General features: G+C 32.2%; 1 protein-coding gene across 4 annotated transcripts in view; it reads left to right on the top strand.

Annotated features, from left to right (window-relative positions):
- LOC126830918 (diacylglycerol kinase delta) overlaps window positions 1-17646 on the top strand; it is a 130374-nt gene that overhangs the window by 107812 nt on the left and 4916 nt on the right. For 3 of the 4 annotated variants that reach the window (XM_050561422.1, XM_050561439.2, XM_050561447.2), the window contains 18 exons: window positions 2989-3096; window positions 4033-4173; window positions 5681-5768; window positions 6694-6864; window positions 7052-7225; window positions 7717-7837; window positions 8010-8120; window positions 8423-8581; window positions 8816-8861; window positions 10443-10556; window positions 10733-10867; window positions 11879-12018; window positions 12261-12372; window positions 13379-13408; window positions 15159-15254; window positions 15491-15604; window positions 16323-16422; window positions 17311-17450. In XM_050561422.1, coding sequence (XP_050417379.1) covers window positions 2989-3096; window positions 4033-4173; window positions 5681-5768; window positions 6694-6864; window positions 7052-7225; window positions 7717-7837; window positions 8010-8120; window positions 8423-8581; window positions 8816-8861; window positions 10443-10556; window positions 10733-10867; window positions 11879-12018; window positions 12261-12372; window positions 13379-13408; window positions 15159-15254; window positions 15491-15604; window positions 16323-16422; window positions 17311-17450 — 2100 coding nt within the window. The remainder of the gene's footprint in view (window positions 1-2988; window positions 3097-4032; window positions 4174-5680; window positions 5769-6693; window positions 6865-7051; window positions 7226-7716; window positions 7838-8009; window positions 8121-8422; window positions 8582-8815; window positions 8862-10442; window positions 10557-10732; window positions 10868-11878; window positions 12019-12260; window positions 12373-13378; window positions 13409-15158; window positions 15255-15490; window positions 15605-16322; window positions 16423-17310; window positions 17451-17646) is intronic. The other variant, XM_050561431.1, reaches the window with a different exon arrangement.

The raw sequence follows: 17646 nt of genomic DNA, 5'->3' as shown, positions 1-17646 counted from the left end.
TCAGAGCAGGAAGTACGCTTTGCTGAACACCAACTCGGATCACCGTTGACCTAGATGTTATATAACAACTGTTAATTGCCAGACTTTATTAGGGGTAATAAATTAATTATTGCCCCAGCTCAACAATTTTAGTGAATGTGTTTTATCTTAGTTAAGATTTCGAGAAACAGGGCCCAGGTACACTTAATTTATCAGAACACAACAATAATTTTCTTGAATGAACCTTGGTTTATTAAAATTCAAAATATGACCCTGTAAATTAATATAGATGTGTTGTGTATCTTATTTCAAAACCGTAATTTGTCAAACGAATAATTAATTACATCAAAGGTGTATAAGAAATTATTGTTGTTCTGAAATAGTTTTCTTTATCAAATTTATTAATTAAGCTGTTAAAACGTCAAATTCTGGACATAATGTGTGCTATGGACGGTTCTAAAAGTTGAAGACTTTTATGACGTGGGACTCAATTTAGCATAATATATGGCCGGAAATATTGAAAATAAAGCTATTTAAATTTAAAACTATGACTTTAGAATACATGTATAGTGAAAATGTTGAAATTGATCACTACAGCAATAAATTGTTGTTTCAGAATTAACAGATCTTTAACAAATAAATCATGCTATAACACTATTCTAAACCCGTACCCAAGAATAAATATTAAATATTTAGATTTCGAAATGTTCACAATTAAACAGAATTAACAATAATAACAAAATGACAAATTACTGCGGCATATTATGAAAATCTTTTCAAATAATGCGGCCGAAATAACAAAAGAGATATTAAAGTCGTTTTAGACTGGAAGCTGATTCCCAAAGGTGATTGCATGCTTTTATAAATAGACACATGGAGCACGTGCTCTCGATCTGTCATCACGTTGATAAATCACATAATAAAAATTGGATCCACTCGACCCGTAGTTTATTAGTACCGGGAGAAAAATAATAAAGCTATTTCATACAATCGAAAACAATAGAAATATTAACAAGTGTTTAAATTTAGCTGTTCTTGTAAAGCCTCTATTTCCATATTAAGTCAAAGGTCAATGGACAATATCACCGCCGGCGCATGTCCCTATTTGCATTAGTGTTATTTGATATGTGAATTATCATTTGATATATATGTGGAAATTAAATTTTTCTTGGATAGTCCTTTTTACAACCCAGGTAAGAAACAATACATTTATGCATTAAAACGCCCATGTGTAGTAAATATAGACATGACGAAACCAATAGTTTTTCATCAATTGCTCGATTTTATATTTATAAACTTGGTTTTCGAAACAGATTCGTTAGTCTGATATCAATGGAGGTTGGTCCGGATATCGGTAAATAACGTGCATTTATACTTCAGTGGTACGCACGATAATATATAAACAAATTAAACCCACAAAAAAGACAAATATATAAATAATTGCAGCCCGACTATGGTACGAAGTATAAAACACGTAGTATTCACCAAGAAATGAAATACATATAAGAACGAACAAATGTAACTACAGCACGTATAAATCCATGTATAAAGACCTACACTTAACAAAGGCCAATCTGCTTAAAACACACGGAAACAAGAAATCGCACGGTAAATTGAATTTAACACCTACGCGTCAGATAAAGCCTGTTGGTCCTTGATAAAACACCTTTGGTGCAGTTATAACATGCTTTCGAGAAAACTCACCAAACAAAGAATACACACCGTGTCAGTCGTTTTTAACCCGTTCGTTAATTAACACACCGAGATTTTCACCCCTAGCGATAATTATATCACCACTCAGTCAATTTCTCACCCCTGTTAATTAACACACCGTACCTACAGATTTTAGCCTCTTCGTATTAGATTTGTTGCGATAATTAGAATTTTACTGATATTCATAGAAATTTACCAAATCGGGAGATATCTATGCCCTAAACGTACAAATCTCACTCTTACTACTTCTCAGTGTAAGTAATTATAAAATTAAACTTATAGTAACTAGCATGCAGAAGCCACAGTATTTGATATTTGTGTTTAGCATAAATGTAAATGAAATGAAATGAAATGGGGTTTAACGTCCTAATGTTCTGCTCCTATAATGGGCTAATGAAGACGGGCATACGCCAGACAGTGTGCTATGAGGGAAATTTTGCCCGGGCAGCGGCACTATCGCCTACTCTTATATCCAACTGCCAAGGGATCTTTTACGTGCATTCCAATGTATACACAGGACCTCAGTTTTTCGTGTCATCTGAAGGACTAGACAGCTGTCCTTGTCAGGCCCTCCGTCCTGCATCACTGACAAGGGGAAACCACGCCGGAAAATCGGGATGAACTTTCTCGACCAATGCAGGGATTGAACACCCGACCTCCAGGCTAGCGAGCCAGCGTCTTACCCACTTAGCCACGTGACCCCCCAGCATAAATGTATTTCTGAAATATTATTGATAGTTGATAGGGAAAATACTAGTGATCTTTATTGTATTCATCTAATCTGTTCGGGGGGTAGGATGGCTGAATGGTTAGCATGTGTGCGCTGTATCATAACGTCCGCATTGAGTCAACTGGCGTGGTTTCGATTGCCTGTGGGTTTTATCTGGGTCCTCCGGTTTTCTCCCACTGCTAAAGACCCCTATGCGCAAGCAAATTATTGAAATAAAATTGAACCATGTGTTAGTCCCAAAATGATCTAGTTTGTGTCAAGTGGATGTTAAACCCCATTTCTCTCTCTCTAATCTGTCCTGATACAGGTCAAGGTCTGAAGATGCATCCAATTACATACTGCCATTTAATTAATTAATCCAAATAAAGTATACCCCATAACATCCGGACAAGACTATTAACATCTGTGTTTTGTATGAAATATTAAAAACAAATAAATAGCTGTTCGGTGTTATTTCTTGAGTTGCAGTTTGAAATCAGTTTTTGATCATGGCTCAAAAACTGCAAAGAAGATAATTCTCAAGTTCCCTAATCAATAAAGGCATAATTATTTTTGTATTTTTAAAGTGTACAGTTTTAAATGAGAAATTAGAGAGTTTATTAACGACCTTGAATCAGGAACAAGAAGCTTCAGCCAAAGTTGAAGAACAAAGTGAACAAAGAGAGGAGGGAGAGGTAAATAGAAATTTGATGAAGGACAATGTTTATATTTAATAGAGTAGTCCCATAGATATTTTATTTAATGAAACTGGTAATCTTGGGTGAAAGACTCCTGTGCAAGTTTCTGAATCTCTGTAATGTGGTTCTTTTTTCAAAGAAACTCAAACGTTTCGTTTCCAAATGGGTTAGCCATAAGTTCCCAAATTCGGCAGTGAGTAAGGGTCTGGATAACCATGTCTGGATAACCAAGTTCCCAAATTCACCACTGAGTAGGGGTCTGGATAACCATGTCTTTATACTTGATGAAGTTAATATGGTAAATAGTCGTCACATCATTATCAAGTCCCTCATACATTGAAGAATGAAATTACTTAAACCGATGGCTCAGTATGCACATATGTTACATGTCCAGTTTTGGTCAAAATGAGATTTTAATGTGTAAATAACTGTGAGTTCTTTCTAATGTGTAAATTAGATTGATTAGATACAGTGTTATTAACATGGAAACATAAAGCACAATTAATAAGTTATGTAACTCTTGTTAAGAAAACCTATTGAACATTTTGATTTTTGATTTATAGGTAAATACAGGTGTTTTCTAATTGATTTACAACCTAAACACACTTTTGATATTGCATCCTGTAAATGCTGTGAAAGCCACTTTAAATCATCTATTTAATTAATTTCTATTTTCGTAATGTTAACAATACAAAGTAACGTCTTGTGTGAGATTAGCTTTAAAAGACCCTGTAGCCCAAAGGCAATGTTTCAATTTTGGTGATCTGCCATAGAATAAAATATATTGTAAGGAATTTAAGATAATGTACCATTATACACAATTATATGAAAGTAATGCTGTCCAGAACATTTTTACTTATTTCAAAATTTACTTCTTTGAATTAATAGAAATTTACATTAACATGCTTCTATTTGTATTTTATATTAAACTAGGAACCTGATCCTGTTGAAGATATAGAACGTTTTATAGTTGGATCACCTGAACGTGAAAGATTACCTATAGAAGAAATGGTCGGATCATCTGAACGTAATAGACTACCTATAGAAATGATTGTCTCACCTAAAGTTAAATCTGTAAGTTTCATTTAAATCAATTCTTTAACATAATAGGAGGATTTGATGGCCGAATGGTTAGCATGTGCGCGCTGTATCATAAGGTTTGTCATTGAGTCAGCTTGAGTGGTTTTGATTCCCCGGTTGTATGTGACAAGGAGTAGGGTGGTTGCCTGTCCAACCTCATGGATTTTTTCGGGGTCCTCCATTTTTCTCCCACTCCTAAAGACCCCTACGTGCCAATGAATTAATTGAAATAAAATTGTACCATATGTTAGTCCTGAAATGACCCATGAGTACTTGATTATTCAACAAGTTCATATATTTCTGTATTTATGTGTCCCAGTAGCTCAGCATATACTGAACTAAACTTATATTTCATGGTAATAAAGTGGGTTGATGTCCACAGAACCATTATTGGACAAAAGATATGACATGAATATGGTCCTTTTGATATTTGCGCATATCGGACCGTAAGTTCCTGGATTATGGCCCCTAATTGTACGAAAAAAAACCAAGATTCTAGCTTGTGGACCCTCTATAGGTCATAATGTTTATCCGATTTTAAAAAATTGTTTTTATACGGCCTCATTGAAATGTGGTCGTAAATTGTCGTCCCAGCCGTCCTGCCGGTAGTCCGGCGTCCACAAGGTCAATGCCTTGATGGAGTTCGAAGATGAGTATTTTCTACATAGGGTATGCGGAGATAAGCTCTAATTAAGTGAGAGTGATGAAACTTGGTGTATAGTTTCATTACATCAATACCTTGACTAAGTTCTGCTCAGGGTAAGCAGAGCGATAAGCAATTTGATTGGCCGAGACTTTGGAACACAATAACTCTTTCTAATTGAGCTAGAATGTTCAAACTTGGTGTAGACGTTCATTAGGTGAATGCCTTGATGAAGTTCTTTGATGAACATTGCCTGCTTCCGGTAAGCAGAGATAAGCAATGTGATTGGTTGATGCTTTGGGGCATGATAACTTTGGTTATAATTAAGTGAGAGTGATGAAAGTCCGAGTATAGATTCGTGATATCATTACCTAGACTAAGTTTGATGATGAGAATTTTCTGCTTAGGCTAAGGAACGATAAGCAATTTGATTGGTTAAGACTTTGGAACAGAACAACTCTGCCTTTAATTGAGGTAGAATGTTTAAACTTGATGTAGATGTTCATTAGGTGAATATCTTGAACAAGCTTTATGATTAACATTTCAAGCTAAAGCTAAGCTTTGGGACAAGATAACTTTGATTCTATCTGATAGAAAGTGATGAAACCTAGTGTATAGTTGATAATCAGTTTGATTGCTTGATACTTTTGAAAAAAAAATAAATGTGCGATTAATTAATATGTGTCATCTATTTATTTTGGGGTTTCGGCTGGGGACCTCTGCCTCACTGTTGACTTGTTTAAAGCTTGTTTTCTGTCCATCTCTTGCAAAATGTGGGCGTTCCTTGTATGGCAAATGTGTGTTGTATTTTCACTACAGTTATGTAATGAAATATGTATTTATTTTTTTTTTTTTCAGGCAATTTTTAAGCCAAAAGATGCTCTGATGTGTCGTGCCAATAGTTTAAAGAAAGTTGTTCGTCAGATTATAGAACATACAGAAAAAGGTAGAGTGCAATGATTAACAAGCTATATAAATATAATGATTAATCTTGATTTATATGTCTTGTGCTACAGTGTTAGACTATTTAAGATAAGTTTTAGTTCTGTTTTGATAAGTTTTGATAACGATCTAATGTTGGTCATTCATGGTGTGGTTTCGATCCTGTGTGATTAGGATTGGGGTTGCAGATCTAACCCTGTGACCTAACTAACTGAATATTGAAAAAAATTTGCAATTTATTTGTTTTGAGTTGATGTTCAACCCCATCTCGTATTTGTTGTTTATATTTGTCAAGATATAAACTTAAACATTATGCAAGAGCTAAATATAGCCAATTGCAAGTCTTTATTTAGACTTCAGATGTTATAGAAATTATTAATTAAACCTTTGTTTACACGACAAGCTCAAAATCAACTATGTAGACCCACGGATGGCTTGTATTTAAATAGTCGTCCATTTAAAATTAAATCAATAAGTGACGGACCAAGCTAATGTTTACCGTTAGTCGCTGATGTCACTACCGGAAACTGGTGATGAAAGGCCTGCCAAGCAAGGCTGCCATAGCCATTGAGCATGTTACTTGATAACTGAGAATATGTGGGTGAAGTTATCGTCTGTCAATCAAACGATCACCAATTCTCATAGACTGTGCAGACACAATTGATGCCTACTTCTAATCTAAACTTTCAACAGTGACAATTCCGTTCAGAACAAAATTTTCAACATTTTCTTTTTCTATCATCTATTTTTGAATTATTATAGCAAGATGGCCAACTCTTTATAAAACTCTTAACTAATGTATCTTTAACTGAAACATTACGAAATGGGCTATGACTCTAGAACATTTCTGCCAATATAGATGATTTGGTACTAACCAACTGAGCATCCTGTATATATTATGTTATAGCTTGTTTGTTTTTATATTTTAGCGGTTGATGAACAGAATGCCCAGACAGAAGAACACCGCCATGTTTTACAACATATATATACTAAAAACACATTAGATATCAGTAATGAAAATTCACGATCGGCACCAAGTTTTGCAATTTTTTCTTGTGATCAAGATCAAGAAGAGGAGAGCATGGTTCAAGCTGTGCCTGGTGTGTAAATTAAATTCCTTTACTGATAAATCCTTCATATTTAGGGTGTGAAGAAAATGTTGAACTATACTGTTTATTAATTTGAATGTTATCTGAATCAGAGATTAGATATTGAGATTCTTGTAGATTTTGAAACCTAAAAGTTTTGGTCCATGGGTTGAAAGGAATTTTTTTTTTACAATTTCAGAAGGTTCTCGCTCTCCTAGAGGTCTGTCATCTAGACGTATCAGTAGTATGTCAACTTTTAATAGATCAGCCAGTGTTGGTTCCAATCTATGTGAACGAGATAAAAGTCCCGTTAAAGATGCTATTCCTGCACCTAAACTTGGAACATCTTTTGCACAAATTGCGACTTTACCAGGTAAATGTTCAGCATGATCTAAATGTTCTAAAAGGCATTTCAAGAACCATGTTGTGGAAGAATAGTATAGGTCTTTTAATGTATAATTAATTAAAGAGACATTGTTTAGACTCTTCATTTATGTCAGGCTGTTTAATTTAGACAGAAGGCAACATATAATAATAATGATAATAATAATAATAATAATAATAATTCCTCTATTTATATAGCGCGATAATACTAAAACAGAAGCTCTTCAACTTTATAGAATGATATTTTAACATTTTAGTGTTCTATTAAGATAATTTAGATAAATATCAGCATATAAATCATTTCAAATGAAATTATTTGTAAAAACTGATTTTCAGTTTTCAGTTTTACATAAATGTCATTGTACAAATGATATCATTCAGTTGAACAAAACTACAAGTTCTCAGTATAAGAATAATTGAAATCATTAGTTGACTGAATATTTTTCTGTCTTGCAAGATGCTATTCTTTTATTTTTGTAGGTATTAATAGTGCTATAGCCAAATCTCTAGGAGGTGGTAGTTTTATCAGTAAAGTTTTATTAGCTAATGCTGATGCATTGTGTGCTGCAGCTTCACCTTTGATAGAAGAAGAAGTACCACAGTATGTAATACTATAAATACTTTAAAGCTAGAAATATAGTTACCAAATATTAAAGATCAAATCAGTGTTAAAAATGTAATTTGGATATTTGGATTATTGAATGCTTTTGCTGAAACTGGAAACATTACTAAAATACCAATTTTTATTGTATATATTATATTTGTATTTGTAGTGATCTATATACAGAAAAGTGTGTAATGAATAACTATTTTGGTATTGGTTTAGATGCTAAGATAACTCTAATGTTTCAAAATAAACGAGAAGAACATCCGGAAAAATGCAGGTATACATCAGTTTTACTCTGACTGTTATAATACATAATACAAAATGTAATATAATTATAGCATATATTATAATCAAACAACATTTCAAAGAAAATAATTCCAGTCCTTATTAATTATGATTAATATTATGTTCCTGAAATGTTTTAAATGATCGTTTGAAATGTGAAAGTAATAATGTTTTGATGTAGTTAATGTAGTTATTCATATCTTCCAAGATGGCTAATGAAGGGATTATAATAAATAGCAGATCTTTCAGAGATCTTTCATTCTTATTGAAGCATATTCTATGTATGTCTTTCAGGAGCAGGACAAAGAATTTAATGTGGTATGGTGTATTGGGGGGTAAAGAAATATTACATAGGTCTTTCAAAAATTTAGATCAAAAAGTTCTGTTAGAATGTGATGGACAGAGAATACCGCTACCAAGTCTACAGGGTATTGTTATATTAAACATTCCAAGGTGAGTAACAAATACTCATGGATTTTTTTTTATTTATAACAGATTATTTTCTTAGTGTAACTGCACACACACTGATTATATCCATCAAATTGACATAATTTAGTACTTATTTATAGTAATCTAAATGGATATGTAGTTACTTTTGTAATCTTTTCATGCAATTAAACTTTCTAAACATTGATATTTTTGTATATATTTTTGTATAATGAAGTAAAAAATGTTTGTTGTTTTAAGCTATGGTGGAGGGGCCAATTTCTGGGGAGGAACCAAAGAAGATTTAGTAAGTATATTAACTTAAAAAATGTTTCGACAGCATTAGATTTTTCTCAATCCCATTAGTTCAGTAGACTACATGCATGTATATAAAATTTTGTGTACATTGTCTGGCTGGCTGTCATATTCTTGAAAATCTCTATTATTAATTTTCAGATTACCTTCCCTATAGTCAAATTGCAATAAAGGTTAAATACTTAAATGGATTTTTATGCACCCACATAAAAACAAGTTTTTTTTTTTATATTGTATTCTATTAATTATTGTATATCAACTTATCTAAATATCAAATGCATCATTTTGACTTATTCAAAATTGATCCCATCAAATCGTCTGTAATGGGTTTGTGTTACCTGTTTCTATTGATTGGAAGTTTCACATGGAAATGTGGACGTATATTGCCGTTGCCCCTCTCCGTCCGTCTTCCACAATTTCTTTTGAATGCTCTGACGCCAAAAGTTATCATCCGATTGTTTTAAAATTTATATATGTTGTTTACATTAGTGAGATGAAGAATCCTATTTAATTTCAATAATTTCTGTTATTACATCTAGAGTTATGGCCCTTGTTTCACTTTGTTGAACCTTGTGACAGCTCTAACATCAAAAGTTAACATTCGATCTTTGTGACATTTATACACATTATTAGATTAGTACAATGAAGAATCCTATTGAATTTCAGCAATTTCCGTTTATTACATCTCGAGTTATCACCCTTGTTTCACTTTGTTGCACCTTGTGAACGCTTTAACATCAAAAGTTATCTGCCAATTTGTATTAAATTTATATACATCATTTAGATAGTAAAAAGAAGAATCCTGTTGAATTTCAGCAATTTCTGTTTATTACGTTGAGTTATGGCCCTTGATTCACTTTGTTACACCTTGTGAACGCCCTAACAGTAACATCTAAAGTTATCTGCTGATCTGTATGAAATTTATATACATTATTTGAATTAGTGAAACAAAGAAGCCTATTGAATTTCAGCAATTTCCGGTAATTACTTCTTGAGTTATGGTCCTTGTTTCACTTTGTTGCACCTTGTGACGCTTGTTAATGCTCGATTGATGAAAGTTATCATCCGATATGTATGAAATTTATATGCATCATTTAAATTTGTGAAACAGAGGTCTATTGAATTCCAGCAATTTCCGTCAATTATTTCTAGAGTTATGGCCCTTGTTTTACTTTGTGAACATTGTGAACGGTCGAATGACAAAAGTTATCAACCAATATGTATGAAATTTATATGCATTATTTAAATTAGTAAAACAATAATGCCTGTCAAATTTCAAAATTTTCTGTAAATTAACTCCAGAGTTACGGCCCTTGTTTCAGTTTGTCGAACCTCGTGAACCCTCAAACGACAAAATTTATAATTTGATCTGTATGAAACTGTCTTGTAAATGCCCCCAATTACCTACAAAAGAATAGATATGTGACAACGCTTGTTGACTGCTCAGACGATTTAGCTGCTGTGGGCGTATGTTTCGTTGCCTGGCAACCTATTTTTGTAGTTTCTACATGTCCTCACCATGAACTGATGACGTAAGGTAGTATTATGACATCAATATTTTTTTTCTTCATAGAATTTTACAGCACCAAGTTTTGATGATAAGATATTAGAGGTGGTAGCGGTATTTGGTGGAGTACAAATGGCTGTATCTAGAGTGATAGATTTACAACATCACAGAATAGCACAGGTATGTGTAATAAACAAATAAGTTTATATTCACAAATAATCATATAATTGATAACTGTATCTGCTTGTGTTTGAAATACAACTGTGGTATTTATTTGTATTTAAAATCACATCATTTTTTCTCTGATAAAGTATTTAAAGTTTTTGTGTTAGGCTCTTATACAATCTTTTTTATAGTGTCGAACAGTGAAGATTAGTATATTAGGTGATGAAGGGGTACCAGTACAAGTTGATGGTGAAGCATGGACTCAACCTCCAGGTTATATTCGTATAGTACATAAAAACAGAGCACAGATGTTGACAAGAGATAGGGTATGTAAAATGCATAATACTTCCTTTCAAAATTTAATGATAGATGGACATAATGATTGTATTGGACCACATTGATGCTGTTTCCATATAGCTTGATACCTTAAACATACATTATGCAAGAGCTAAATCTGCCTATTGCAGGTCTTTCTTTAGGCCTCAAGTGTTATATAAACCAATAATTAAACATTTATTAACATGACAAGACCATAATCAACTCTCGATGTCATCAGATATCTCCGATATTGAGTAGTTTAGAAGGGTTCAGCCGTATTTTGATTTAAAAATGGAGAAGCAACACTTAGCTTCGAACAACTAGTACGGTGGTTACAATCAATGCTAAGATCTTGTCAAACTTTCAAAAGCTAATACCTTCGCTCGCAGTAGAGTAATTTGAATGATATTTGCAATATATTTATTTCGCATTATCTATTTTCAAACTATTATGGCAAGAATGGCTAGCGATTTATCTAAATCTTAAATAATGTATGTTTAATGTTTCTCACAACCATTTAAAGTTTATATAATTCTTGACATTCATTATAAGGGCTGTATGACATGTTTCTGGAGCTCCCTATCTTTAGCTAAATTATAGTTCTGTAGTGTATGCATAACTTGCGTTTTAAGAAATATCTCTGTTGTAATTGTGTACAAAATAACTAAGTTTAACTTAGAAAAAGTTATGTGACCACAGCAGAAAATTCATCTGAGCAGTCTGTACATAAAGGTTGTCAAGTTGTAATTCTTTAATAGGTAATTTGGTAACTAGAGAATTTATGTGACATTCAAAAGTAATCAAAGGCAACAGTCATCAGAAATTATTACAATTTGATAGGATTCTTCCCATTATTAATGGAAAAAACATACAAGTAAATTTAATGACCACAAGAAGTTCAAAGTAAAGATGGGCAATAACTCTGACAGTATTTATCAATTTATCATACTGTAAAGGAATGTAGCCCCCCTGACCTACAAAATACCAGCTTTTAAATTGTTTCATGTTTTTCTTTTCAGATGTTTGAAAACGTGTTAAAATCGTGGTCAGAAAAACAAAAAGTTGAAAGATTAGGTCATCCACAGCCAGCTTCACTAACAGAAGAAGAAGCCCATGCTTTAGTCAGTTTTGTTGAGGCGGCAGCTAATTTAATCAGATGGTGAGCCATAATCACTTTATTTCCTTAGACAAATCCAGAAGAAGAAATTTTGTTTTTTTGTTAGCCATTTCCTTGAAGTTCTTCTATCAAGCACGACATTGACTAAATGCATCATAATTTAGTAAAATGTCTACACTGATACGTTCATCGACATTGATCACATTTCTGTAGTTGAATTTTATTAAAGTAATTAGAAAATAAATATGTGGATGTGATCAATGATTACATATTCTGTATTTCAGTGTAAAAGCTGCCTCAAAAACTCATACCTCAGTTGAACAAGAGTTATTCCCCTTGAGTCAGAAAGCTTCAGATAGTCTTGACCGTCTGTATCCCTCAGGAAAATTATCAGAGGTAGGTCTTACTATTAGATAATTCTTTATACGCCCACATTGAAATGGTGCATTATACCCTCTGTCTGTCTGTCCCTTATCCACTATTGCTAAAATTATCATTCGATTGACTTCAAATTTATACACAGTGTTTATTTTAAATGATTGTTGCCCTTGTTTGTTTTTGTTTTTTTAGAGCTAAAGTTATTTTTCAATTAATTGACTTCAGAGATTTTCAACGATTCCCATTCCCAATAATTATTTTAAAAACTTTACAGGCTAAAGTTATCTTTTGATTTGTTGTTTAGCAACCTGATTTTCACATATTTATATGTAAATAATTTTAATTCATATTGATTCTCTTGATACAGTACAATTTCATTTGAGATAAAATATTTCTCATTACATACATCATTAAAATAGTATCTCTGTCACTGCTCACACAGTATCAATTTTCTTAAGAATATGTTCTTCAAAATATTGTAATTGATGTATAGCGTCTTTATTGTAAACTTGTTTGTTTTCTTGTTCTGTTACCAGGCTTTTCAAAAAGCAAGACACAAAGTGGCTATCTTTTTTGGCTGTACATTAACAACATTTGGTATAAACTTTTGATATGCATGCCCACTAGGTCAAAAGAAATTCATTTTAGAGTCATGTTTTAGTCCGTGGACCTATTTTACCAAGCAGATACATGTAAATATATGTTACTGTTTTAAGCACAGCTGTATTGTGTCTGTTCGAAATGTGGGTGTGAGTCTAATAGATGGGTGGCATTTCTCTATTCTAATCCGTAAAACTATTACTTATTTATTATTATCACTGAAGATGTAGTTCTATCTTACTGCTGCTCGACATAATTTCATACTTGTGAGCTTTAAAAGACTTGGTTTTGAATCCATTTCCTGATTCATTTTAGCCCAGATTACATGCAGCTGATTTACACAAATTTCTAGGAAATATATTCTAAATATTTGTTGATATATGTAGATAAACTGTTAAGTATAAATTATATTTACTTCCTATAGATGGAAAGTGGTGATTCCGAAACATATCAGGTACATTAATCTGGCTTAGATGTTTTTGTAATTGTTGTTCATTTTTAATTTCAGCATGCACTTATTTTTTCATTGTGACTTTTTGAAAGATTTATTGGAATTTTTATTTTCAAAAAAGGAAACTGTTTTATATGACAAAGTAGTGTGAATGAAAGTTTGTCAGATTTTGTTTGTGTTATTTAGGTCATAGCCTTGTTCATTAAGTGTATTGCTTTTTAATCTTGAAAACCAGGTGGTCATGCTGCCCTGTTGTGACTGCTATTGTATTGTCTGCATTAAATTAGTTTAGATACTTTCAATTTTAATGTGGAAGTATTTTGATGTTTGGGGGGGGGGGGGGCGCTGTCTATATTTCCAGTTCCTGAAGGTAGTTTGAGAGAAACCATGGTACTTAAAGATACATAATTTAAAGGCAAAATTTGTCTATTGCAGGTCTTTCTTTAGGCCTTAATTGTTATATAACTTATTAAACATTTATAAACATAACAAGACCATAATCAACTCGATGCCATCGAATGCTTGAGATTTTCACTAGAATAGAACAGTTCGACCATTTAATGATTTAATTTAAAAATGTAGAAGCCAGGCTAGGTCTCGAATATACCAGTACCGTGGTTGCGACAATAAAGAGAGAGAGAGAAATGGGGTTTAACGTCCACTCGACACAAACTAGGTCATTTTGGGACTAACATATGGTTTTTAATTTTATTTCAATAATTCGCTTGCGCGTAGGGGTCTTTAGCAGTGGGAGGAAACCGAAGGACCCGGAGAAAACCCACAAGGTTGGACAGGCGACCCTACTCCTTGTCACGTACAACCGGGGATTCAAAACCACACCAGTCGATTGCGACAATAAACAATCAATACACACATCTTGTCAAAACTACCAACAGTGATAACTTGGCTCAGAATAAAATAATTTGAATGGAATTTTCAATGTATTCATTTTGCATTATCTATGTTTGAACTGTTATAGCAAGAACAACCAACTCTTTATCTAAATCTGACATACAGTATCTTAAAAGAACATTGCTGTAATGTGATCAGAAAACAGTTGTGTCTGTGTTTTATTTTTTGATTGTCAACGTTTTTTTGTTTTCTGTTTTATTTTCATCTATCAAATTTTTGCAACCTCTTGGGAAAAACTGTAATTTTTTTCCCTGAATAACATAGTACCTGATGTATTATATATTTTATATTTTTATTTACTAAAATTATTAACATGTATGTATGTATGTATGTAACTTCCAATGATACTAGTAACTGGATAGGAAATTCTGTTACACACCGATTCAGTCTGCTTTACTTACATTTAGAAGGAACTTAATTATATATTAGTTATTTTGTACTTCATTTTGCTATTTTATTTATTAACTCACTGTGAATGAAATAGTAATCGGATGAAATTTATTTTAAAGTCTTACTTTTACTGCATCACTCCAAATAAATCAATTGTTTATTGAAGTGCCAAATTTAATCTCAGAAATTATACATGTATTATTAGTTCATCAAATTTATGTAACATACTGAAAAATTTTGTTAACTTCTACATATGTCATCAAGATAAGCAGACATCTCTCATTTGAATTGTCAAGGGCTCAGCTAAAATATGGATCCAATTTTTTTCCTTAAAAAAAGGAGATTACTATTAATATTCAGACCTATTTTGGAAAGAATGTGACTATTTGATTAAATATTCTTTAACAAATGAAATAGATGAACTCTACTTAAATAATGTTTATAATTTCAGCCAACATTAAGAATACAAGTAACTGAGTTAATACATAGTGTTAAAGTACTGTATACAGAGACCAATGTCTTCCTCAGTGATAAAAGTACTTCACAGGTAATTAAATATACTACAGTATCTGTACTCTGCCTTTCTCCCTTTCTATATAGAGAGTCTGCTTTGCTAGGAAACACCTTTCTTGTTTCAGTAAACTTAACTCTAGTGCACCTTAAAATCATTTCGTAATAGGAAATCAGGGTTGGAATGTGGCATATAAAGGTCTTCATGTTTTTGTTTCAATATTTATTTGTCGTGTATCATTAGTAATCATTATATTATAATTTTCACTTTAGCATATATACCCTGATTTAAAAGAAAAACTAAGCAATGCATTAAGTCATCTAGAAGATGAAATGCAGAAGATATTAGAAATAGGAGGAACTGTCTCAGAATTTTACTCAGATGAGGTAAGAATAAACATTTATGCTTATTATACATGTACTAACTGGAGTTAGTCAAATTGAGCAGATCACTGCCCATTCTCACAAGCAATAACGGTTGTAAGTGGAAGGCTATTACTTCTTGTCATGTTTACCTCCCCTTGGTTCGGTACCATTAACAGACTACCACTGCAAATAGTCTGAATCTTAATATATTAATGGAATTTAAGCCAAACTCGAACAATTAATTGATCATACAGTAATGTGATAATTATAGCCTATCTATACACCAAGGGTAGTGAACTGTATACAATCCTCAGTAGGCTATATAATCAAAACTTCAATTTGTTTTTAATTTGCAATTTAACATACCAAGTAAGAACTGTATGTTTTGTGCAGTGATTGGTTGATTTTGTATTGGTGATAGAAGACAACGTAGCAATTGCCAGGGCTAGAAAGACCTACAGAGGCCCTAAGCACTTTAAAGATTTTGTTGCCCCAATATATGTTTTATTCAAATATAAACAATAATAAACAATAAACAACCGTCAAGCACATTGTTAGAGCTTTCTGGGGTTTTATACAGGTCATTATTAATTGCGACAAAACAGTAAGAATAGACAAAAACAATGAACATTTTTGAATTAAATATTTTAAATTTGCCCCCATTCCCATGATGCCCTGATTTTTCCTCATTGCTTTTCATTAAAAATGTGTACAGATACGGTGTATTATTTACTTTTAGGCATTGATGGATCATAAACGTAAACATGGTAAATTAAAACAGGTTTATAACAAAATGAAGGGAAAGGGTAAAGAAAGAGGTCGGGCAGCTCTTCCTCAAGGTAAGATAATTTTGAAAATCAAGTTGTGATACCATCAACAACTAATAGATGATTTATCAACAAAAAATTACCGTAAAGCTGTTTTGAAAACATACGGCGCTTAAAAAAATGGTAAAACAGACACTGATGGTTAGCTTTTTTTAAAACCTCTTAAGAAACAGGGGCTTATCAGGCTGTGCTTAATCTGAAATCATTGTCAAAAAATCCCAGAGGATAAGTTTTATAAAATCTATAACAAACTCAATACTATGCTTTAATAATGAAAATGTGAACAGAAAAAACTCGACAAAATCTTAAAATTCATGAATTTTAAAGTAAATCGAGGGACAACTCCAAAATATACCATAAAAATGTCCTTTTTTCCTCCTCCTGACTCATTAAACAATCCCTCTAAGTTTTAATATATAATTTCTACTGAGAACTTTAAAATCAAATTTGTAATAGATAACTGCAAAATGTTTTAAAAAATTACGATCTGAAAATTTTGACATTCGCATAAACCACCATGAGCGATCTCAATGACTTTCATAAAATTGTTTTTAGACCTGTTCGCGTGTGTCCCATTCACAAGTTTACATAATTTTTAATGTACAAGGGTGATAATTTTGTAATTTGTTATATAAAAAAAAACAATTACAAATTTTGATAGGGTTCCTACTTACGCCCAGTTGAACAATACCAGTTTAAAAAAATTCCTTCAAGAACTATGTCCTGCATTACATTCACAAGCTTCAAGACTCCAAATATGACCAGAAATATAAATTAACAAAATGCCTTTGAAAAATTTACCATGCGAAAATTATAAACAATTAAATAAATATGGTGAAGTAGATATTAGTCATGTATATTTTGATTTGATGTTTTTAACTGTAAATTTATATTTGTTAGGTTATGATGTAAGATCCTGGACAACCGAAGAAGTTGGTCACTGGTTAGAAACTCTAGCTTTAGTTGAATATAAAGAACAATTTTCAAGTCATGAAATACGTGGCTCTGAATTACTGAATCTGGAAAGAGGTGATTTAAAAGTAAGTTTTTTAAATTCTTATGATCTTCAAATTTTCTAAAAAAATTTACCCACTGAAAGAAACAATATTCCATACTAAAAGGCAATAATAGAAATAAAAGTTGCCATAGTATTGTGTTAACAACATTCTTTTGTTATTAACTAATTCTGAGGCTTCATATATTCCATCTATGTAAAAGTCATTTCTATTATTTTCA

The sequence above is a fragment of the Patella vulgata genome, chromosome 1, assembly GCF_932274485.2.
Source record: "Patella vulgata chromosome 1, xgPatVulg1.2, whole genome shotgun sequence".
Lineage (NCBI taxonomy): Eukaryota > Metazoa > Mollusca > Gastropoda > Patellidae > Patella > Patella vulgata.
This window is presented reverse-complemented; position numbering and strand designations above follow the sequence as displayed.